Source organism: Neoarius graeffei, chromosome 27, assembly GCF_027579695.1.
Source record: "Neoarius graeffei isolate fNeoGra1 chromosome 27, fNeoGra1.pri, whole genome shotgun sequence".
NCBI classification, from domain to species: domain Eukaryota; kingdom Metazoa; phylum Chordata; class Actinopteri; order Siluriformes; family Ariidae; genus Neoarius; species Neoarius graeffei.
In genome coordinates, this window is record NC_083595.1 from 991,598 (window position 1) to 1,017,748 (window position 26,151).

The window sequence follows — 26,151 nt, forward strand, 5'->3', positions numbered from 1 at the left end:
GCATATGGCTGGTTTTGTCACTATGCAGAAGTTACGGTACTCAGCATAAATGAGTACACCCCCTTTGAAAAGTAAAATTTTAAACAAACAATCTCAATGAACATAATTTCCAAAATGTTGACAATACAAAGTTTAATATAACATGTTTAACTTATTACGTGAAAGTAAGGTTAATAATATAACTTAGATTAGAGCTGTGCAATATATCGTATTTTTATCGCGATATCGATATTGGTGTCAAACGATATCAAAATTCATAATATCGATATGAAACGATTTTTTGTCATTTGTCGAAAGGGACGTGCACAATAGTTCTACAATGGCAATAAAACAACAATAACATTGACGTGACAGTAAGGTAAAACGAACCCTTCTGTCCCCTAAGGCACACCGTAGCCTTGCATACGTCATCCATTCTACTCCCGCGATATCTCCGCAACAGTAAAAAATCAATTCTTCTGTTTTCATATGTGTCGGGTGATTTGATATATTGATTTGTTAATATGTTGTTTGATTTGCTTGCTAATAGTTATAATAATACAATTAACATATTTACGTCATATTTTTGGATGTGGGACTGGGTAATGTAAAAATGGCATCTACGGAAGAAAACAAGCACAACAATATTAGCACATATCCAGCTTGCTAGCTGTGTTAGATGTGTTAAACCGTGTGGATTTAAGTGGAATAATTGCGAGTCGTCCTGTGGTCAAGGCAGCGTTTTAAGGTAAGGCAATTTGGTTATTAATGTTGCCTGCCACGGCATGTTTACTTGGGTTCATTTGATTTTGACTTGTGCATCTGCAGCTAGCATCATGCTTTGAAGTAGGTTCTGCTAAGGACGGGTTTATTGCGCGATGTAGACGGACTCAGATGTAATTACATTGTTTTTAAAATTCCGTGCGCTTAAAACGGTGTCCCCCTGCTAATCATGTAGCCCTAATCATGTGTTGCTTTTACTTTTCGAGTGAAATATCTCTGCAAATGGTATTTCAATGCTGACATGCCAAAAAGATAGCGGAGTCCACATTTGGAAGATGAAGGAAGAAGCCTGATGCTTGAAAATAGATCGCTTAATCCACAACGCATATCTGTATTTGAGACATAACCTGCAACTAGTGGGGATGTTTTGGAATGACTGTGCGTAGGGTGTTTTTGGCCACAGAACACTAACCCACAGTAGTAGGAGGACTAGTGGGTTCGTGGATTTTGTCTGTTGACTGAGCGAAGCATGGTGTTTGCCTTGTGCCATTTCACGTAGCATCTAGCCGCAGTGCCACCTACACTTTCAGGGAATGTTTACATGCCGCTGAGCTATTTTCATGTATGTTAATTCTTAAGGACTTGTCTCTATATTGTGCGTGTTCACACACGGACTGGCCATCGGGAGTAGCGGGAGTTTTCCCGGTGGTTCAGTGTGGGCCGGCGGAGAAAAAAACAAAACAGTTGCGCGCTGGCCTTTAATATGATAAGCAATGTTAACAGTTTCTTTAAGAAACTGTTAACATTGTTTATTACAGTTGCGTGCTGGCCTTTAATATGATAAGCAATGTTAACAGTTTCTTAAAGAAACTGTTAACATTGCTTATCATATTAAAGGCCAGCGCGCAACTTTTTTTTTTTTTTTTTCTCCGCCGGCCCACAAACTCCCGCTACTCCCAATGGCCAGTCCGTGTGTGTGCGTGTTTAATGTTGGTGTCTTAACAACACACAAGCTTACGTTGTAGTGTGTGTGTGTGTGTGAGAGAGAGATTTTATCCTTGGCTGGCTACGAGCCAGTGTGGACGTTACGCAGTAATCACTGGTAATACCAGCGCTGGCTCCATCCTCTGTGATCGGAAATGTTGAGTGAGGAGAACGTGAGCCTTGTGCAGGCGATAGGACCTATGCAAAGTACGCGCTTGCACAGTAAGTAGTTTAAGTAAAAGGCGTTTCAGGGTACAACGGGAAGGTTTGACAGGTAGCCTATGAGGCCTGTACTATAAAAATGTGGCCCGGTGCCTCAGGTGTTGATGATCAGGGCTTTAAAAAAAGGTGTATAAATATCGTTTTAAAAATCGCGATATCGATATTTACTGAAAAAATCGTGATATTGATTTTTTCCAATATCGAGCAGCCCTAACTTAGATTACACTTTTTTTTTTTCAGTTTTACTCAAATTAGGGTGGTGCAAAAATGAGTACACCCCACAACAAAAACTACTACATCTAGTAATTTGTATGGCCTCCATGATTTTTAATGACAGCACCAAGTCTTCTAGGTATGGAATGAACAAGTTGGCGATATTTTGCAACATCAGTCTTTTTCCATTCTTCAACAATGACCTCTTTTAGTGACTGGATGCTGGATGGAGAGTGATGCTCAACTTGTCTCTTCAGAATTCCCCAAAGAAAATAATTTCTTTACACCACAAAGGTGAAGGCTACAAGATGATCAGCGAAGATTTACTTATCAGTCAGAATACTGTTGCAAAAAAGGTACAAAACTTTAAGAAAGATGGAACTGCAACCATCTCACAGAGACGTCCAGGTCGTCCATGGAAGTTAACACCTTGACAGGAGCATCTTCTGATGAGAAGGGTTGAAGAAAATCGGCATGCAAGTTCACTGCAGTTATCTAAAGAAGTAGAAAGCCAAACCGGGGTGACTATTTCCCGTGACACAATACGGCGTACACTGCAGCGGAATGGCATGCATGGATGCCGTCCACGAAAGAAGCCTCTCCTAAAGCCCAGGCATAAAAAAAGCCCGCCTAGAGTTTGCCAGGGCCCATGCTGACAAAGATGAAGACTACTGGGACTCTGTACTCTGGAGTGATGAGAACAAGATAAATGTTTTTGGAACTGATGGCTTCAAAACTGTATGGCGTCACAAAGGTGAGGAATACAAAGAAAAATGCATGGTGCCTACAGTGAAACATGGTGGTGGCAGTGTCCTTATGTGGGGCTGCATGAGTGCTGCTGTTGTCAGGGAGCTGCATTTCATTGACGGCATCATGAATTCACAGATGTATTGCTCTATACTGAAAGAGAAGATACTACCATCACTCCATGCCCTTGGTCGTCATGCACTTTTCCAACATGATCCTAAACACACATCTAAGGCCACTGTTGGATTTTTGAAGAACAGGGTGAAAGTGATTCAGTGGCCAAGTACGTCTCCTGATCTGAACCCAATCGAACACCTATGGGGAATTCTGAAGAGACAAGTTGAGCATCACTCTCCATCCAGCATCCAGTCACTAAAAGAGGTCATTGTTGAAGAATGGAAAAAGATTGACGTTGCAAAATGTTGCCAACTTGTTCATTCCATGCCTAGAAGACTTGGTACTGTCATTAAAAATCATGGAGGCCATACAAAGTACTAGATGTAGTAGTTTTTGTTGTGGGGTGTACTCATTTTTGCACCACCCTAATTTGAAGTAAAACTGAAAAATGTGTAATCTAAGTTATATTATTAACCTTAATTTTTTCCCGTTATAAGTTAAACAGATGTTATATAAAACTTTGTCTCGTCAACATTTTGGAAATTGACACATAGACACAGACAACTTGAGCACTGAGGTGTTACTAGTATTTTTATTAACAGGCAAGTTCCACCACACTGGCTAAAAGAACTGATGACGGACCGCATTGTGCTCAAACTTGCGATTTACACCACTACTCCACATATCATCTGCAAGAAGAAATTGATATTAATTGGAGCTACCTTCATCTAGTCATCATATTTTGTTACATAAAAATATACAATCTTTATAATAAAATTTATGACAAACTCACAACCGAGGAATCTCCACTGTTCTTGGCTTCCTCTCGGTTCACCAGCTCTCCCTGGCAGGGGCCGAAGTGTGCACCTACTGGAACAGTCTCCCCCTTATTAAACACTCCCAGGCCTGCATCAGGAATACTGGACTTCTGGATTTCTAGCCCAAGAGGAAGTGTCTGTCTGGCTCGGTCAGGGACTCCCATGGGAACAGGAGTATCGGGGATGAAGAGGGGTGGTCCATGAACCTCGCATTTGTTGAGGAAGAAGGATTTGCAAACTTCACAGTCTAGGAGTAGAGAAAACACAACAGGAAGAAATGAGGCCCAAATGTGTGTGCAATCTGTGTGTGTCTATCCAAGACCATATACAGTACATTAGTACTGTATAAAGATTATCCTAAGAAAGCTTGCCAGTAAGGTTCACTGAGCATCTGGTTGAGACTAGAGGTGTCCATCAGGACTGGGATCAAACAGGACACAACAAGGTACCAGTATTGGCAAAAAATATGGAAACACCTACCAAAATGACAAAACAACACAATTTGACCTTTTGTTCTCAAGTTCTCTTAATAAACTAAACATTTTCATCATAAACAAATGTTGCAAGTAACCAGAGTAAATCATTCTAAAATATTATCAATATTTGGTATGGAACCCCTTGACCCTGAAGTGCACTGACACGATCAGGCATGCCACCATAAAGTTTATGAATAAAATCAAGTGGAATTGATCTCCATATGTCTTGCAACACTTCCCAGAGCTGTGGCAGATTTGAAGGAGCCCTTTTCACCTTCTCTCGCTCCATGTAGTTCCAGACTTGCTCAATTATATTCATGTCAGGACTTTGGGCTGGCCAATCAAGAACTGTCAAGCTGCCATCTTGTTCTTTGTTTTGTAAATACTGTTTAACCATCCTGGCTGTGTGTTTTGGGTCCTTATCTTGCTGGAAGATAAAGCTGTTGCCAATGAGAGCTCTTCCAGAAGGCACAGCATGATGGATAAGGATTTGTCTGTACTTGTCAGCAGTGAGGGTCCCATCTATTTTGTAGAGATGACCAACTCCATTGTAAGTGATGGCTCCTCATACTTGCATGACCCCTCCGCCATGTTTTACTGTGGGAGAAATACAGTTTGCCTTGTATCTTTCTCCCTTTCTGCACCTGACTTACTGTTGCATAGCGTTGCCAAATAATTCAAATTTCTTCTCATCTGAGAACATGACCCTTTTCCACTGCTCAGAAGTCCAACTCCTGTGAATTTTTGCCCAGTTAAGTCTCTTCTGCTTATTTCCACCTCTCAACAAAAGTTTTGCGCACTGACACATGACCTTTGAGGCCTTCTGCTGAGAGCATCTTCCTAACCAGGTATGGGGACACATCCTTGCCTGTAGCATCTTGGAGGTCCTGTGCCAGTTCCTTGCTGGATTTCTTCCTCTCTCGTAGGGATGTAGTCTTGAGGTACTGGACATCAGCTTTAGTCAACTTCTTCTTCCTTCCTCTGCCTGAAATGTTCTTGAAGTTCCCAGTCCTCTGGTGATGCTTGAGGCATTTCCAGACAGCACTGTGGGTCACATGCAGTTTCTTTGCTATGGCTCATTATGAATGGCCCTCCTGCAAAACTTTCATCCTAATACACTGCTCTTCTGTAGTTTCTCTCTCTGATGCCATTTCTGCCTGTTGCCTGGCTGTAGTCAGAGGATAAATACTTTTTCTAATGAATTATTTGTAGAGACCACATGATTTAGTTAATGGTTTTCACCTGTGGAATAATTAGCATATCAGGGTAGGATTGCCCAACAAAGAGTGATTAAGGTTGGCTTTGGGGCTAAACTAAACAAAAAGAGATATTATTTCCAATATTTTTATGATGTTTATCACACATCGATGGTCAAAACTGCTAGTGTTTTCATGGTTAAAGTATACAATTGTGGTTAAAAGGTGTCTCTGTATCTTCATAATGTATTTCAGTTGCCTTCAGTGCAGATTCTGATGTCATTTGCACGGATTAAGTATGCAAAATCGATCTTTTCCTAGGCATTTACATATTTTGTGCCAGTACTGGATACGAGTATGAGGTTTTTTTACTTCCTTGTGGGAGTAAACAAAAATGGTCAGATACGAAGCTTGCAGGGCAAAATAAAACGAATGTTCATTAACATGACTGTGCCACTGCATGATGTATTTGCAGTATTCTCTTAAGCCTTGCCTGGTCAGGGTTGTTTTAAATTCAGCTACTTGTTTGCTTATCTTCTGGGGAACAGTTCCCAAATTTATTATTAAATCATATGCAGGTACAAACAAAATTAACTGTCCACACAGCAAGAAAGAAAGTAAGTAAATAAATAAAATAGTCCAACGCACATCTCTATTTGAGCTTGCTGACAATTATGGCATTTCCAAATCTAGACATTTTTCCCCCCAATGCCATACATATAGGATTCATATTTAATTTAAAAAAAAAAAAAAACAAAACACACAACCCCCCCCCCAATACACACACACACCGAATGGCAAATTAAGCATAACTAATTTGCTGAAGAAGAAACCATTGGACCCAGAGGAAACGAACACTGATGGGGGGAGAACTTGCAAAACTTCACACAGACAGCAACCCGAGCTTAGAATCGAATCCAGGACCCTGGAGCTGCGCCACTGTGATGCCCCAAAATCCGTATATTTGGACTCCTGTCTCTCACACCCACTGTCTCTTATTGAACATCCCATTCCAGGGGCATAATGAGGGGCATACTCTCTGTCCCCTATTAAATCACAGCTAGCTGGGATCTTCTGCGAGCTTATGCATGTGGGGAACAGAGCACATAACACTGTCCTCCAGGTGTGTTTTGCTATCATATGACACAGTATAGCGAACCCCAGACAGACAACGATGAAGCTTACTGATGTTTCAAGAAGCATTTATGTTCAGCCATCATCCTTAATTTGCACACAAATATACTTCCTTTCCTTCACAACCTTTCTTCACAAACACTGTAAGAGCTGCAGATGGATAAATAAAATAAAATTAGCTCTCACAAGCATAAACATTTCCATAATGCCAGTCAACCACACATGTGGGCATTTATCAAGTATTCACTCACATATAAATCAGTCAAAGCACATGAAAAGCTAGAAAACCAGCATTAACACGACATTACAGCTTATCCATGTAGCACCCTTTCGCATAAGCTAACCTTAGCATGGCTAATACAACAACGATATATGTAAACACCCTTTCGGCAGTTAATTAGGATAGCACGTCACAGCAAACAGTCATAAAACAAGTTGAAACACACAATACCTTGCTCCCATTTCCAGCTAGGCGCTTAATTATCCATGATGAAACTTTACATTGCAAGCAGTCTTCAAAACACCTTTTCCTTCCGTACACTCTTCAATTAGCTGCCGTTCATGTGTGAACACCTATGGGCAAGTCAGAAGGGCTTCAAAATAGAAGACCTGAAAACGTAAAAGGCACTAACAAAAATAAAACTTACAGGAAGTAGTTAACTTGCTTATACACCATCAACAATAATTTGTTGACGGTGTAGTGGCTGGCTGCTTTATGTCCCGGGGCTCCCTCATGCCTGTGTTACCTTCTGGCTCTCCCCTTTTAGTTATGCTGTCATAGTTCGTTGCCGGAGTCCCTGCTTGTACTCAGTGCAATATGTATACTGTTCCTACTTATTCAGGTGACATTGGGCATACCTAACAACCTGCATTTTCGTCCCCCCCCCCAAATGTGTCCCTCTGAGTTACATGGAGTCAACAGGAAATCTTTTGGTGGAGAGGGTGGAGACCTCGACTGGCTATCGTAGCCTGCAGGGAATCAGCTGTCAGACATTCCGTCGCATGTCCCAGACCTGGTGAAATGTAACTGAATTGTCTTGGCCAGCCCTAAGGGTCCCATCTGCATCCCATCATTGCTGAGGAGTGTGCTCCCATCACCCAATCAAGCATCCAGCCAGAGCAGGTCATTATATTTTTTTAACCATATTAACATGCCATTGTTGTATATTATGCCTGATGTCAAGACTCTCGTCTCTGCGAGCCTACCACACAGACTTAATACTTGTGTCATTTTTAGGGCATACTTAACAACCTGTTTTCTCCCCCCCATCTGTCCCTCTGAGTTGGTCCTGGGATTGAGATGCTGGCCTCTTCTGCCCCTCGGACCTGCTTGATCCATCCTGGTGCCCTGTGTCTAGTCGGAGTTTTATCGCATCGCTCCTGTGAAGGACGGCCCCATGAGGACAGTTGAGGGTTATACATAGAGGATGCTCTGGACTCTTACAGTAATGCTTTTATGGCTGAGGACTACAGTTGACTTGCTAACTTTAGGACTGCAGTTGTCATGAACAGTTTTGCACTCAAGTTTCCATCAATGAAGAGTTTATAACATCAACGAAACTGACTTCATGTTAAAACTGTTAATGTTATAGTCATGCTGTCTGTTCTTGCCCAAATGAGGATGGGTTCCCTTTTGAGTCTGGTTCCTCTCGAGGTTTCTTCCTCATGTCATCTGAGGGAGTTTTTCCTTGCCACCGTCGCCACAGGCTTCATCATTGGGGATAGATTAGGGACAAAATTAGCTCATGTTTTAAGTCGTTCAAATTCTGTAAAGCTGCTTTGCGACAATGTTTATTGTTAAAAGCGCTATACAAATAAACTTGACTTGATTTGACTTAACTAAGAGTCATTTACACACAGCATGAGCTTCAGTTGAAAAAGAGGAGTTTGATGGCTTTACATGTCTTGGAGGAAGTGCATGTTAGCCTTCACTCACAAGGTTAGAGAGACCTGGCTAGCGGGTGGATACTAGCAGGTGACCACACTGGACAAAAAACTGGTGGAAGAAAGAGGGAAAAAAAACTATAATCTTCTAATGTGGTGAAGACGTTAGGACACATTTATTTAACATTTATGGAAGGAGACCCAGGTATCAGTCAGTAAGTTTCCCAAGATGGAAGAGTCTTCAGGACAGAGGACTTTGTGCTTTCTGGTTTCTCAGTCACACGACAGCCCACATTTTTTTTTTGTCTCAGAATAAAACACAGGAGTGGCTGGAGGGAATGACAGACATTATGCCACATTAAATGTAAACAGAAACAAATTCAACATTCATTCAATGTGTCATTCATTAATAAATGAAAAATTGCAATAGCAAGCAAATCACTATGGTTTGAGGGGAATCATACACTTTGGGCCATGCTGTTATATGAAAATAAAACCACACGGTATTTATTTTTACACACACCCATCGTGTGATATTCCATACTTTTTTTGTTCAGGTTAAAGGAACAGTCCACCGTACTTCCATAATGAAATATGCTCTTATCTGAATTGAGACGAGCTGCTCCGTACCTCTCCGAGCTTTGCGCGACCTCCCAGTCAGTCAGATGCAGTCAGACGCGCTGTCACTCCTGTTAGCAATGTAGCTAGGCTCAGTATGGCCAATGGTATTTTTTGGGGCTGTAGTTAGATGCGACCAAACTCTTCCGCGTTTTTCCTGTTTACATAGGTTTATATGACCAGTGATATGAAACAAGTTCAGTTTCACAAATTGAAACGTAGCGATTTTCTATGCTATGGAAAGTGCGCACTATAATGACAGGCGTACTAACACCTTCTGCGCGCTTCGACAGCGCATTGATACGGAGCTCAGATATCAATGAGCTGTCGAAGCGCGCAGAAGGTGTTAGTACGCCTGTCATTATAGTGCGCACTTTCCATAGCCCCCTCCTAGAACTGCCACCTTATTGTGGTGGAGGGGTTTGTGTGCTTGAATGATCCTAGGAGCTATGTTGTCGGGGGCATTATGCCCCTGTTAGGGTTTCCCAAGGCAGACAGGTCCTAGGTGACAGGCCAGACCAAGAGCAGTTCACCAAAAAACCCCTATGGAGAAAAAATCCAGGACCGTGACGTCGCCCGGTAGGACGCAGCCGGGGCCCCACCCTGGAGCCAGGCCCGGGGTTGGGGCTCGTATGCGAGCGCTTGGTGGTCGGGCCTTTGCCCATGGGGCCCGGCCGGGCTCAGCCCGAAGAGGCGACGTGGGCCCGACCTCCTGTGGGTTCACCACCCACAGAGGTAGCAGTAGGGGTTTGGTGCAGTGTGGATTGGGTGGCAGTCGAAGGCAGGGGCCTCGACGACCTGACCCCCGGACACAGCGGCTGGCTGTTGGGACATGGAATGTCACTTCGCTGGGGGGGAAGGAGCCTGAGCTTGTGCGGGAGGTTGAGAGGTACCGGCTAGAGATAGTCGGGCTCACCTCCACGCACAGCTTGGGCTCTGGAACCCAGCTCCTCGAGAGGGGCTGGACTTTCCACTTCTCTGGAGTCGCCCATGGTGAGCGGCGGCGGGCTGGTGTGGGCTTCCTTATAGCTCCCCAGCTCAGCCGCCATGTGTTGGAGTTTACCCCAGTGAACGAGAGGGTCGCCTCTCTGCGCCTTCGGATTGGGGAGAGGGCTCTTGCTGTTGTTTGTGCCTACGGGCCAAATAGCAGTATAGAGTATCCGGCCTTCTTGGAGTCCCTGGGAGAGGTACTGAGGGGTGCTCAGACTGGGGACTCCATTGTGCTACTGGGGGACTTCAATGCTCACGTGGGCGATGACAGTGACACCTGGAGGGGCGTGGTTGGGAGGAACGGCCTCCCCGATCTGAACCCGAGTGGTGTTTTGTTATTGGACTTCTGTGCTAGTCACAGTTTGTCCATAACGAACACCATGTTCGAGCATAGGGGTGTCCATAAGTGCACGTGGCACCAGGACACCTTAGGTCGGAGGTCGATGATCGACTTTGTAGTCGTGTCATCTGATCTCCGACCCTATGTCTTGGACACTCGGGTGAAGAGAGGGGCTGAGTTGTCAACTGATCACCACCTGGTGGTGAGTTGGATCCGCTGGCGGAGGAGGAAGCTGGACAGACCTGGCAGGCCCAAACGTATGGTGAGGGTCTGCTGGGAACGTCTGGCCGAGCACTCTGTTGGGGAGGTCTTTAACTCCCACCTCCGGGAGAGCTTTTCCCAGCTTCCGAGGGAGGCGGGGGACATTGAGTCTGAGTGGACCATGTTCTCTACCTCCATTGTGGACGCAGCTGTTCGGAGCTGTGGCCGCAAGGTCTCCGGTGCCTGTCGTGGCGGCAATCCCCGAACCCGGTGGTGGACACCGGAAGTAAGGGATGCCGTCAAGCTGAAGAAGGAGTCCTATCGGGCCATGTTGACCTCCGGGACTCCTGAGGCAGCCGACGGGTATCGGCAGGCCAGGCGTGCTGCAGCTCGGGCAGTTGCGGAGGCAAAAACTCGGAACTGGGAGGAGTTCGGGGAGGCCATGGAGAAGGACTATCGGTCGGCCTCGAAGAAATTCTGGCAAACCGTCCGGCGCCTCAGGAGGGGGAAGCAGTACTCTGCCAACACTGTTTACAGTGCGGGTGGGGAGCTGTTGACCTCGACTGGGGACATTGTCGGGCGGTGGAAGGAATACTTTGAGGATCTCCTCAATCCCACCGTCATGTCTTCCACTGAGGAGACTGAGGCTGATGACTCAGAGGTGGACTCGTCCATTACCCAAGCCGAAGTCACTGAGGTGGTTTGCAAGCTCCTCGGTGGCAGGGCACCGGGGGTGGATGAGATCCGCCCTGAGTATCTCAAGTCTCTGGATGTTGTGGGGCTGTCTTGGTTGACACGCCTCTGCAACATCGCGTGGCGGTCGGGGACAGTGCCTCTGGAGTGGCAGACTGGGGTGGTGGTCCCTCTTTTTAAGAAAGGGGACCGGAGAGTGTGCTCCAATTATAGGGGAATCACACTTCTCAGCCTCCCAGGGAAAGTTTACTCCAGGGTACTGGAGAGGAGAATTCGACCGATAGTCGAACCTCGGATCCAGGAGGAACAATGCGGTTTTCGTCCTGGTCGCGGAACACTGGACCAGCTCTATACCCTTCATAGGGTGCTCGAGGGTTCATGGGAGTTTGCCCAACCAGTCCACATGTGCTTTGTGGATCTGGAGAAGGCATTCGACCGTGTCCCCCATGGTATTCTGTGGGGGGTGCTTCGGGAGTATGGGGTTCGGGGCTCTTTGCTAAGGGCTGTCCGGTCCCTGTACGAACGGAGCAGGAGTCTGGTTCGCATTGCCGGCAGTAAGTCAGACCTGTTCCCAGTGCATGTTGGACTCCGTCAGGGCTGCCCTTTGTCACCGGTTCTGTTCATAATTTTTATGGACAGAATTTCTAGGCGCAGCCAGGGGCCGGAAGGAATCCTGTTTGGGAACCACAGGATTTCATCTCTGCTTTTTGCGGATGATGTTGTCCTGTTGGCTTCTTCAAACCAGGACCTTCAGCATGCACTGGGGCGGTTTGCAGTCGAGTGTGAAGCGGCTGGGATGGGAATCAGCACCTCCAAGTCCGAGGCCATGGTTCTCGACCGGAAAAGGGTGGCTTGCCCTCTCCAGGTTGGTGGAGAAGTCCTGCCTCAAGTGGAGGAGTTTAAGTATCTCGGGATCTTGTTCACGAGTGAGGGAAGGATGGAGCGTGAGATCGACAGGCGGATCGGTGCAGCCTCCGCAGTGATGCGGTCGCTTTACCGGTCCGTCGTGGTGAAGAAGGAGCTGAGCCAAAAGGCGAAGCTCTCAATTTACCGGTCGATCTACGTTCCGACTCTCACCTATGGTCATGAGCTTTGGGTAATGACAGAAAGAACAAGATCGCGGATACAAGCGGCTGAAATGAGTTTCCTTCGCAGGGTGGCTGGGCGCTCCCTTAGAGATAGGGTGAGAAGCACAGTCACTCGGGAGGAGCTTGGAGTAGAGCCGCTGCTCCTCCACATCGAGAGGAACCAGCTGAGGTGGCTCGGGCATCTTTTTCGGATGCCTCCTGGACGCCTCCCTGGGGAGGTGTTCCAGACATGTCCCCCCGGGAGGAGGCCCCGGGGAAGACCCAGGACACGCTGGAGGGACTATGTCTCTCGGCTGGCCTGGGAACGCCTCGGTGTTCTTCCCGAGGAGCTGGCCGAGGTGTCTGGGGAAAGGGAAGTTTGGGCTTCCATGCTTAGACTGCTGCCTCCGCGACCCGGTCCTGGATAAGCGGAAGAAGACGAGACGAGACGAGACGAGACGAGACTTTCCATAGCATAGAAAATCGCTACGTTTCAATTTGTGAAACTGAACTTGTTTCATATCACTGGTCATATAAACCTATGTAAACAGGAAAAACGCGGAAGAGTTTGGTCGCATCTAACTACAGCCCCAAAAAATACCATTGGCCATACTGAGCCTAGCTACATTGCTAACAGGAGTGACAGTGCGTCTGACTGCGTCTGACTGACTGGGAGGTCGCGCAAAGCTCGGAGAGGTACGGAGCAGCTCGTCTCAATTCAGATAAGAGCATATTTCATTATGGAAGTACGGTGGACTGTTCCTTTAACATCAGTTTATAACGACTAAAGTATTTTAACCCTTTGGTGACTGACCCCTTGAAAATGGTTCCTCCAGGAACGATGACGTTTCAGTTGTCAAGACAACGGAAAAACTAAAATACAAAAACAGAAAGATACGTCACAATGCTCTTGTGCACAAAACAAAATGCTCTTGCATTTGTATTTTAGTTTTTCCGTTGTCTTGACAACTGAAACGTCATGGTTCCTGGAGGAACCATTTTCAAGGGGTCAGTCACCAAAGGGTTAAATAAATAAATAAGTTTCTCTCACTCCTCACTACCATGTTACACACTCTATAAACAAAGGTCATACTTTAATCAATAAAAAAATTTAAATTTCAATGTCACAATTTGTTGATTAAAATAAGAGACACTGAGGCTACATCCCAAATGTACTGTATTGCACTTTTAGTGCACCAGATAGTGTGCAGGGTAGAATAAACAGTGAGTGTTACTGAGCACCAGAGTGGCCTAATGTCTTACAGAGATAGTCTTTATTGTCAGGATCTTCCACTTTAACGGAGACACCTTCAGGTGGGTTGTCGAGATCGTCTCCATAGTTGTAGATATTCAGCTCCAGGGTCTCCTCTTTCTTCACACAGGCTTCTGAGGTCTCTCCATCCATGGATGTCTCTGTTTTCATGTCCTCACACAGCTAAAGATCAAACAAATAATCTGTTAGGGCAGGATGGTATCCATCCCACTCGGGAAGGTGCTGCTCTCATTTCTCGCAGCATAGCTCAGTTTCAGAACAGGCCTAGTTGATCTGTGACAATCCAGAGCCAAGGCCAGGGAGCAGACGGACAGGCTAAACTGTCTGTCTGCTACCTGCACAGTAAGGTATTAGGCAGAGACCCGTCCACCCGTAAATTTGACGGGCAATTGCCGATTTCAACGGGCAAGTATACACACAGACGGATACTGAAACGGACGATAATGCCGAAAATTTTCGCACATGAATACTCCCACATGTCATCCGATAAATCCAGTTATGTTCCGCCCACACACGGACTGGCCATCGGGAGTAGCGGGAGTTTTCCCGGTGGGCTGGTGGTTCAGTGTGGGCCGGCGGAGAAAAAAAAAAAAAAAACAGTTGCGCGCTGGCCTTTAATATGATAAGCAATGTTAACAGTTTCTTTAACAAACTGTTAACATTGCTTATTACAGTTGCGCGCTGGCCTTTAATATGATAAGCAATGTTAACAGTTTGTTAAAGAAACTGTTAACATTGCTTATCATATTAAAGGCCAGCGCGCAACTGTTTTTTTTTTTTTTTTTTCTCCGCTGGCCCACACTGAACCACCGGCCCACTGGGAAAACTCCCGCTACTCCCGATGGCCAGTCCGTGTGTGGTTCCGCCATCATTTACAAATCGTAAGAAACACAGTTTAATACGAAAAATACTGAAAACTTGAAATGAAAAATCAGAATATTTCATCGTTTCCGCCATTTTGGCCCGCACTGAATCTTGTAACATGCGGACTGAATAAATCGCGAATTCTGATTGGTCGAAAATTGCCAAACACCCTGCGTTGTAGTTTCCTCTTTCTTGGCGGGAGAACCGCATTTTTTTTTGCTGACTCACTCTTCTGGATCAAGATGAATCCCAACAAACGCCCCAAATTGAATGTGACAAAAACTGATTCGTTTTTCCACAAAAAGACAGAAAAGGTATGTGTGATACATTGATTAACAAGGGGGGTTCATTGGGGTATGGTAAAATAGAATACTGTTGGTTTTTTTTTTTTATTATTAAATACTGTAACTAGATCAAAAGATTATATACAATTCATTGTTGTTTATTTTCTTTTCACTTTTGTTACCAAATCAAACACCATACATACATCTGATACATTCAGGAGTGAAACTGAAAAAAATACAAAGTAAAAATATGCAATATTTCTGATCAAAAATTACACGCCATTTCACCCTGAAAATGTCCTAGAATGCAGGAAATGAAGTCTAAATTTCAAAAATTTTCTGGGGGGGCATGCCCCCAGACCCCCCTAGAGGGACTTCGCGCCTGCGGCGCTCGTCTTCGCACCTGCGGCGCTTATCAGGATTATATAAAATATTATTTTTGACTGGTAAATTTCTTTTTCTGCCTAATACCCTATGTGGCAGTGCACCACTTTAAAAGCGCCCGTGGAGAACACTGCCTATATTTGTTACGTTATAATCTAGATGAAATATTGGGTTGTGAAAAACACTAATCCTTTGATCAAAAAGGAACTTAACTAAATTTTAAACTAACTGAGTATTTTGTCTGAAAGATGTACTGTGTTGCTTTTGATTAATATTCAAATACAGCAAGATTTTGTCCATGCAGTAGGTACAGGGTTTGACTAAGATGTTCAAATTTTCGAGTCCCTGGACTCCATAGTCTTTCAAAAATGGAGTCCTTTAGGATTTTGTAGAGCATTTTCCCAATGGGGACTGCTTTAAAGGAACAGTCCACCGTACTTCCATAATGAAATATGCTCTTATCTGAATTGAGACGAGCTGCTCCGTACCTCTCCGAGCTTTGCGCGACCTCCCAGTCAGTCAGACGCAGTCAGACGCGCTGTCACTCCTGTTAGCAATGTAGCTAGGCTCAGTATGGCCAATGGTATTTTTTGGGGCTGTCGTTAGATGCGACCAAACTCTTCCACGTTTTTCCTGTTTACATAGGTTTATATGACCAGTGATATGAAACAAGTTCAGTTACACAAATTGAAACATAGCGATTTTCTATACTATGGAAAGTCCGCACTATAATGACAGGCGTACTAACACCTTCTGCGTGCTTCAACAGCGCATTGATATCTGAGCTCCGTATCAATGAGCTGCCGAAGCGCGCAGAAGGTGTTAGTACGCCTGTCATTATAGTGCGGACTTTGCATAGCATAGAAAATCACTACGTTTCAATTTGTGTAACTGAACTTGTTTCATATCACTGGTCATATAAACCTATGTAAACAGGAAAAACGTGGAAGAGTTTGGTCGCATCTAACTACAGCCCCAAAAAATACCATTGGCCATGCTGAGCCTAGCTACATTGCTAACAGGAGTGACAGCGCGTCTGACTGCGTCTGACTGACTGGGAGGTCGCGCAAAGCTCGGAGAGGTACGGAGCAGCTCGTCTCAAGTCAGATAAGAGCATATTTCATTATGGAAGTACGGTGGACTGTTCCTTTAAGTCCAACCCTGCATTACTCAGAAATGTTTTTATATATGCTTTAATAGAAGAAACCATTGGAAAAGCAAAGTTTTGCCAAGAGACCAAGGCAGACTGATGGAAAGAAAAACTTCAGGTTGTCATTATCAAGCACAAGCCAAATGGCATTATTTAATGAAGGTACTTCATTTAATTAATGTGTGCACCTTGTTTTCAGTATCTTTACATATGAAGTAATCAGCTGTTAAAAAATAAATAAATAAAATAAGTGCTGGAACTCAATTTTACTGGCTTTATCAGTATAAAATGTTACTATATGACTAAAAATTCAAGTTGTTTTCTTAAATATTTTAAATTTTATAGCACCAAGACTCTTAAAGACACACATGGTGTCAGAAGCCCACTGTGCGGCCATAGCAGTGAAGCATTATTGAGTCCAACAAGCAGGTGGAGGAGGATCAGAAAGCATCTTGCACCACTGCCCTGAAATCTGCATACTGACTTGCGAAGGAGGAGATACCAAATGGGTATTTGAACTGTCAATGATTTTTAATAAACCCTTTTTTCAGGATACCACCTTCATTTTAACCTTTTTATCTTAAGAATGTTCAATACAAACCTGATTTAAAAAAAAAAAAAGAAACTGAATGAATTTTATAATGTTTTCTTCAATATAATTATGATCCCTTTTGAATGTTCTTTTGCTCCAGTGTGTCTTTGTTCCTAATTGTCAACCACAATCTGCTTATTAGAAAATGTCAAGCGATTCTTTTGCATGTAAATAGGATGACATATCTTTATTTCCTTTTTGTTTAAACATAGATGAATACTGGTATTTAATATATTTTGCTATTTAAAGTCAATCAAATTTTATTCATATAGCCCTTTACAATAACCGAAAGGTACCCAAAGTGCTTTACATCAAAGCCATGAAACTAAAACACAAAACAGTGTTTTGTATAAAACAATACATAAAAAAAAAACAGGTTTTGACTGCAGAAGGTGCCACAGTGCTGCAGGTTATTAAAAGCCTTTCAGAAGGACATGAAATAGAACAGACGAAACAAAGTACCCCTCAAAAACAAGACTCCCCTAGTCAGGATTGAATGCCAATCTAAAAAAAGTGGGTCTTCAACTTCGATTTAAAAAGGCCGAGATCAATAGTGGTGCGAATGTCGGGGGGGCAGATTATTCCACAGTCTGGGAGCAGCGACAGCAAAACAACAATCACCCCACTGTTTATATCTCGACCTTGGGACTTCTAACAGAAGCTGACCCGAAGAATGCAGGGCCCTACCTTGATCACGGATAGTTAAGATCTCAGACAAGTAAGAGGGAGCCAGGCCATTGATGGCATTAAAAGCAAACAGAAGTTTAAAATCAATTCTAAAATGGACTGGAAGCCAGTGGAGTGACGACAGCACAGGAGTAATGTGTTCACGTCTGGACGTGCTTGTTAAAAATCGGGCCGCAGCGTTCTGTACAAGTTGAAGACACAAAATTGAAGACTGGCTGAGGCCAACATAAGGGGCATTACAGTAGTCTGGTCTCTAACTGATGAATGCATGGATTGCCTTCTCGAGATCCTGCCGACTGAGAAATGGCTTCACTTTGGCCAAGAGACGGAGCTGAAAAAAGCTCGTTCTAACAACAGAACTAATCTGTTTATCAAATTTAAGCCCACTGCCAAATGTTACCAAGATTTTGTACAAATGGTTTAAAAAAAGGGGGCCAGAGTACCAGAGTTTGTTGTAGGGACATTTGACATGGGTGACGTGCCAAATAAAATACCTTCCGTTTTGCTGTCATTCAAGTGCAAAAAGTTCCATGCCAGCCAGTGCTTTACATCAGTAATACAATCCAGTAATTTAGTAGGCACCGTATTTTCATTGGGTCTCATGGGCAAATATATCTGCAAATCAGCATAAAAGTGAAACGACAGATTGTGTTTTTTTTTTTTATAATTGATCCCAGAGGTAGCATGTACAATGAAAATAGAATAGGGCTGAGAATCGAACCCTGTGGCACCCCACAAGAGAGGGATGCATATGAAGAACAGAGGTCACCAATCATCACAGCGAAGCTCCTATTTGCTAAGTATGACCTAAACCATTGGAGAGCAGTGCCACGGATGCCGACATACTGCTCTTGGCGAGATACAAGGACCGCATGGTCAACTGTATCAAAAGGCCGCTGTGAGGTCGAGCAGCACCAGCATGGCAGGATTCCCGGCATCCACAGACAGAGCGATATCATTGTGCACCTTTAACAGTGCTGACTCAGTGCTGTCGGGATCTGAAACCAGACTAGAATTTCTCTCTAAAAATGACTAATTGAATAAAAACAACTTTTTCTAAGACCTTAGAAAGAAAAGGCAAATGGGAAACAGGCCTAAAATTGGACAGAACAGAGGGGTCAAGATGTGTGTTTTTTTTAAGGAGGGGCCTAACAACAGCATGTTTGAAGGCAGCTGGGACAGACCCTGAATTAAGACAAGTGTTTATAAAAACAAGCAGACTTGACCCAGCAGAATTAAAAACCTTCAAAAACTTGGCCAGAATGACATCTAAGGGGCAGTTAGTGGGTTTCATGCCACTAACCACCTTCGTGAAAAACGACAGAGAAATAGTCTCAAACCAATCAAAAACAGCAGACTGTGTAGGAGGAGCATCCACGTTATCAAGGGATGCATCAATGTTACTGATATTCTGACTGATGCCACTTTGTCAGTAAAGAAACCGACAAACTTCACAGGTTGTGGCGAAGGCATCAGACAGAACAGTGGGGAGTGGATTAATAACAGTCGATAGTATTAAATAACAGTCTTGGATGATGAGAGCTATTGGCTATAATGGAAGACAGATATTTGGACTTGGCCTCCTTCAGAGATTTCTGGTAAGCAGCTAAACTGTCCCTTAACCAGCCCAGGGATACATGCAGTTTGTCCTTTTTCCACCGCCATTCAGCCTGTCTACATTGTTGCCTAAGCAGACAGGTGTGGTCATTCAACCAGGGATCTGTCTTGGTTTTGATGCTTTTTTGCCGAAAAGGGGCAACAGAATCCAGAATTGCAGAACAAGTAGAATGGAAAGTGGAGAGTAGACTCTCTGGGCAAAGGGAAGGAACCAGCCCACTGTCAGCATGCAGCTGAGAGTCCCTAAAGGCAACAGCAAACTCTCCAGCCATCGACGAAGTAAAGATACAGCATCTGCGAGCTGGGGAAATGGGCTTATTGGCAGGTGGGGGGGCAGCAAAGTCAAAAACAATGGGGAGGTGATCCAAAATGAAAACAGTGTGGGCTTTATAGATAATTGGGCTAATTTTGAGGGCACTGCTGGCCTGTTAGGGCGGGACGGTATCCATCCCACTCGGGAAGGTGCTGCTCTCATTTCCTGCAGCATAGGTCATAGTCTCAGAACAGGCCTAGTTAATTTCTGACAATCCAGAGCCAAGGCCAGGGAGCAGACGAACAGGCTAAACCGACTGTCTGCTAGCTGCACAGAGTCGTCACTCAGGGCCCACTACATCGAGACTGTGTCTGTTCCCCGAGCTCAACAAAAAGGTAGAAATTTTCAGAGAGTTTGTTCCAGTAACCTAATCAATATAAAATTAGATCAGACTGACTGTACAGCTGCTGCCAGCACCTTTGATCTAAAGGTGGGGCTATTAAATATTAGATCTCTTACATCTAAAGCGCTAATGGTTAATGAACTCATTACTGATCAGGAGTTTAATGTACTGTGTTTAACAGAAACATGGATTAAGCCAAATGAATATATAGCATTAAATGAAGCGAGTCCTCCTGGATACAGTTATATACACCAGCCTCGTCTAACTGGCAGAGGAGGAGGCGTCGCGGTTATTTATAACGATTATCTAGGTGTAACACACAAACCTGGTTATAAATTTAATACATTTGAAGTTCTTCATACTCATATAATGTATGTAGCCTCAAAAAATAAGTCTACCCAGTTAATTCCATTGCTTATTATTTACAGGCCCCCGGGGCCATATTCTGAGTTTCTTTCTGAATTTGCAGATTTTATCTCAGATTTGGTTATTTCCTTAGACAAAGCTTTAGTTGTCGGAGATTTTAATATTCACTTTGATAACCCAGAAGACCCTTTAAAAACAGCGTTTGTGTCCATCTTAGATTCAGTCGGGATTAAGCAGAATGTCATAGGACCGACCCATAATGGTGGTCACACCCTTGATCTAATACTAACATTCAGATTAAACGTAGACAATATAGTCATACTTCCACAGTCTGAAGTTATCTCAGATCATTGTCTCATCTCATTCAAAATATGTCTGAGTAATAATATATGCACCTCACCACGCTACTGTATTAAACGTACTTTCACGTCAACTACTGCACAGAGCTTTATAAATGATCTCCCAGAGCTGTCAACTTTGATTGGGTCACTGTCAGCCCCTGCAGAACTTGATCAGGCAACTGAATGCTTAGAGTCAACATTCCGCCATACTTTAGATAATGTAGCTCCTCTAAAAAGGAAAATGGTCAGAGACAAAAAATTAGCACCCTGGTATAATGATGACACTCGCACATTAAAACAGACCACTCGAAAATTGGAACGTAAATGGCGTCAAACAAAATTGGTAGTGTTCAAATTGGCGTGGAAGGAGAGCTTCCTGAAGTATAAAAAAGCTCTTAGTGCTGCGAGATCAACATATCTCTCCTCCCTAATAGAAGATAACAAAAATAATCCTAGATTCCTATTTAATACTGTAGCAAAATTAACCAGGAATAAGTCCACTATCAACACATGCACACCTGCAGTATGTAGTAGCAACGACTTCATGAATTTTTTTAATGACAAAATTGAGAATATCCGACAAAAAATTCAAACTACTAATTTAAGGTTAGACAATGAAAGTGACCTTGTAGTTAACAATATAACTGTATCAGATCATCAGTTAGAATGTTTTACTCCCCTAAAAGAAACTGAATTACTCTCATTAATCTCTACATCAAAAGCCTCAACTTGCGTACTAGATCCCTTACCGACACGTCTATTCAAACACATAATGCCTGGAGTAATTGAACCGCTTCTAAAAATAATAAATTCTTCTCTTATGATTGGCTATGTACCCAAATCCTTTAAACTAGCAGTTATCAAACCCCTGATTAAAAAACCTGACCTTGATCCCTGTCAGCTGTCCAATTATCGGCCAATATCAAACCTCCCCTTTATCTCCAAGATCCTTGAAAAAGCTGTGGCACAGCAGTTATGCTCATATTTACATAGGAATAACATCCATGAAATGTATCAGTCAGGATTTAGACCTCATCATAGCACAGAGACAGTACTGGTTAAAGTAGTAAACGACCTACTGTTGGCGTCTGATCAGGGCTGTGTCTCGCTACTTGTGTTGCTTGACCTTAGTGCAGCATTTGATACCATTGATCATTCCATTCTTCTGGATAGACTAGAAAATGTTGTGGGAGTTAAGGGAATGGCCCTCTCCTGGCTCAGGTCTTATCTAACTGATCGTTATCAGTATGTCGATATAAATGGTGATATTTCTAGACGTACCGAGGTAAAGTTTGGTGTTCCACAAGGTTCTGTCTTGGGTCCACTGCTTTTTTCTCTATATATGTTACCTTTGGGCGATATTATTCGTAAACATTGTATTAGTTTCCACTGTTATGCTGATGACACACAGTTGTATGTCTCTGCAAAACCTGATGAGAGACACCAGCTTAATAAAATTGAGGAATGTGTTAAGGACATTAGACACTGGATGCTTATAAATTTCCTTCTGCTTAACTCTGACAAGACTGAAGTACTTGTGCTAGGCCCACATAAAGCTAGAAGTAAGTTTTCTGATTACACAGTAAGTCTGGATGGCCTTTCTGTTTCTTCACGTGCAGCAGTAAAAGACCTCGGAGTGATTATTGACCCCAGTCTTTCATTCGAAACTCACATTGATAACATCACCCGGATAGCTTTCTTTCATCTCAGAAATATTGCAAAGATAAGAAATTTAATGTCATTGCATGATGCAGAAAAACTAGTCCATGCTTTCGTTACCTCCAGGTTGGATTATTGTAATGCCTTACTGTCTGGATGTTCCAATAAGTGCATAAACAAGCTCCAGTTAGTTCAAAATGCCGCAGCAAGAGTCCTTACTAGAACTAGAAAATATGACCACATCACCCCTGTCTTATCCACACTGCATTGGCTCCCAATTAAATTTCGTATTGATTATAAAATACTACTATTGACCTTTAAAGCACTAAATGGTCTCGCACCACAGTACCTGAGTGAACTTCTGCTCCTCTATGACCCGCCACGCCTACTTAGATCAAAAGGTGCAGGCTATCTGCTGGTACCTCGTATAGTGAAGGCTACATCAGGGGGCAGAGCCTTTTCTTACAAAGCCCCACTGTTATGGAACAGCCTTCCAAGTAATGTTCGGGAATCAGACACAGTCTCAGCATTTAAGTCTAGGCTGAAAACATATCTGTTTAGTCAAGCCTTTTGTTAATGGTGTTTATGAGGTAAAGGAGTAGATCTGGAGGGTCCTCAGACATAGAGTGTTTTGGTAAACTGGGATGTATGGATGCTGTCAGTCCCCACTCGCTTGCTCACTCGAGTTTGTTGACGGTGCAGTGGCTGGCTGCTTTATGTCCCGGGGCTCCCTCATGCCTGTGTTACCTTCTGGCTCTCTCCTTTTAGTTATGCTGTCATAGTTAGTTGCCGGAGTCCCTGCTTGTACTCGGTGCAATATGTATACTGTTCCTACTTATTCAGGTGACATTGGGCATACCTAACCACCTGTGTTTTCTTTCTCTTCCCCCCCCCCCCCCCCACCCACCCCAAATCTGTCCCTCTGAGTTACATGGAGTCAACAGGAAATCTTTTGGTGGAGACGGTGGGGACCTCGACTGGCTATCGTAGCCTGCAGGGAATCGGCCGTCAGACGTTCTGTCGCATGTCCCAGACCCGGTGAAATGTAACTGAATTGTCTTGGCCAGGCCTAAGGGTCCCATCTGCATCTCATCATTGCTGAGGAGTGTGCTCCCATCACCCAATCAAGCATCCAGCCAGAGCAGGTCATGATATATTTTTTACCATATTAACATGCCATTGTGCGTCATGCCTGATGTAAAGACTCTCGTCTCTGCGAGCCTACCACACAGATTTAATACTTGTCATTTTTAGGGCATACCTAACAACGTGTTTTCTTTCTCCCCCCCCATCTGTCCCTCTGAGTTACATGTTGATCCTGGGATTGAGATGCTGGCCTCTTCTGCCCCTCGGACCTGCTTGATCCATCCTGGTGCCCTGTGTCTGGTCGGAGTTTTATCGCCCCACTCCTGTGAAGGACGGCCCCATGAGGACAGTTGAGGGTTATACCTGTTAAAACTGTTAATATTATAGTCAGGCTGTCTGTTGTTGCCCAAATGAGGATGGGTTCCCTTTTGAGTCTGGTTCCTCTCAAGGTTTCTTCCTCATGTCGTCTGAGGGAGTTTTTCCTTGCCACCGTCGCCACAGGCTTGCTCATTGGGGATAGATTAGGGATAAAATTAGCTCATGTTTTAAGTCGTTCAAATTCTGTAAAGCTGCTTTGCGACAATGTTTATTGTTAAAAGCGCTGTACAAATAAACTTGATTTGATTTGATTTGAAAATGGCAGTGTCCACTATTTCTCTGAGGGAAACTGAAAGCCCGTGAGAAATAAGATAGGTGTGCCCATGGTCATGTGTTGGTGCATTAACAGACTGGGTGAGACCAAAGGAATCCAAAAGGCCTTTAAACTCATTAGCCAGTTGACTTGCTGCACAATAAACATGAATATTAAAGTCTCCACAAATCAATAGTTTATCAAACTTTACAATAAAATCAGACAAAAACTCAGAACTCTTGAATAAAGTCCTTAATAAATTTGGGAGGACAATAGACTGTGGCACACAACACGGGGCAGGCGAGGTCGATCACAAACAGCTGCAGTTCAAAGCTGGAATAATTACAAGCAGTTAACATTCGGCATCTGAAACTCTCCTTAAATATGGCAGCCAGACCACCGCCACGACCAGCAGCTCGCGGGGTGCTGAAAAAAAGAACAGCCGGGAGGGAGGAGCTCCGAAAAGGCGCTGTTCTCACCTGGTTTCAACCAGGTCTGTCAGCAAGAGGAAATCCAGATCATGTGTTGAAATCTTTGGTCATGTGTTGATCATGAAGTCCCTGCTTGTACTCAGTGCAAAATGTATACTGTTCCTAATTATTTAAGTGACATTGGGCATATCTAACAACCTGTGTTTTTTCTCTCTCTCCTCAATCTGTCCCTCTGAGTTACATGTCGGTCCTGGGATCGAGATGCTGAACCTCTTCTGCTCCTTGCACCTGCCTGATCCATCCTGGTGCCCTGTGTCTGGTTGGAGTCTCATTGCATCGCTCCTGTGGAGGATGGCCCCATGTGGACAGCTGAAAGTCACACTTGGAGGATGCTCTTACAGTATTTACAGTAATGCTTTTATGGCTGAGGACTACAGTTGACTTGCTAACTTTAGGACTGCAGTTGTCATGAACAGTTTTGCACTCAAGTTTCCATCAATGAAGAATTTATAACATCAACGAAACTGACTTCCTGTTAAAACTGTTAATGTCAGTCATGTTGTCTGTTGCTGCCCAAATGAGGATGGGTTCCCTTTTGAGTCTGGTTCCTCTCGAGGTTTCTTCCTCATGTCGTCTGAGGGAGTTTTTCCTTGCCACCGTCGCCACAGGCTTCATCATTGGGGATAGATTAGGGATAAAACTAGCTCATGTTTTAAGTCGTTCAAATTCTGTAAAGCTGCTTTGCGACAATGTTTATTGTTAAAAGCGCTATACAAATAAACTTGACTCGCTCCACCTCTTCTTTTTCGGAAAAAGCCAATCCTCTTGCTCCGCCTCTTCTCCTGTCTTGGAAAAAAAGTAAAAAAAAGTAAAAACTTCTTCCTGAACCAGTCCCGTTGTTACTATTCCCTGCACAACAATAAGGCATGGTTTTTCTTTGGAAATTCCCAAATGCACATCTGCACTCAAGCCAAATGGCAATGCAAGTAAACGGAAGTGGACTCAACTCAAGCGGTTTGTTTGTCTTGAATGACACCATGCGCCGAGTGGTCACGAAAATTACCGAACAGAAATTTGCCGCAACCCGCACCAACTTATTTCAATTATTAGGCCTACTTATTAACATTACTTCTTGGGACCAGAAGAAAATTACAGGTTTTTTTTTTTACATATAAAGTTTCAAATGTGCATAAATTGAAAACCGTTGCCTGTGACTTTTAAGTATTAACAATAAATCTAAAGGTCATTTTTATGATGAAAAGGATTCATATAGGTAGCGGTCTGAGTGAATGACCATGACATCCGTGACATCACAGCAGGAAGGCTATCGGGCTGAACTGAAAGTCAGATTGTTTTGATACGATCGGCCTTCAAGAAGCGAGAGCACAGACGGGTAAGCGCCAACTCTCATTTCACTCTCATAACATGCTGTTTACCTGCATTTAGATTAAGCCATGTAACTTATATTGTGTTTAAGTTACCGGTATAAGATTATTTAATTTGCTTTAGAATGTGATTGTCTCAGTCCATCTGATTATTTAATTAGCCTTTTACGTTTTCAGTGAAAATGCATGTACGTTGCCCAAGTTAGAACACCTATCCTGTTTTAATGAGAGTCACATAAGACTGTCAGTTCAATTCCATCCAGTTCTCTAGACTGCTTTGTTCTCTGGCTTTATTTCGTAAGGTGAGGGTCTCCGTGGCCGACGTGTTGGATTAAATTAGATT

The 26,151-nt window shown here is 43.7% G+C and overlaps 1 protein-coding gene across 1 annotated transcript in view; it reads right to left on the reverse strand.

The window, feature by feature from the left end:
- LOC132874808 (zinc finger protein ZFP2-like) overlaps positions 1-26,151 on the reverse strand; it is a 47,768-nt gene that overhangs the window by 11,219 nt on the left and 10,398 nt on the right. Inside the window, exons 2-3 of the mRNA XM_060911214.1 lie at positions 13,666-13,837; positions 3,779-4,050 (exon numbers count right to left, since the gene is read on the reverse strand). Of these exons, the coding sequence (XP_060767197.1) occupies positions 3,779-4,050; positions 13,666-13,837 (444 nt within the window). The remainder of the gene's footprint in view (positions 1-3,778; positions 4,051-13,665; positions 13,838-26,151) is intronic.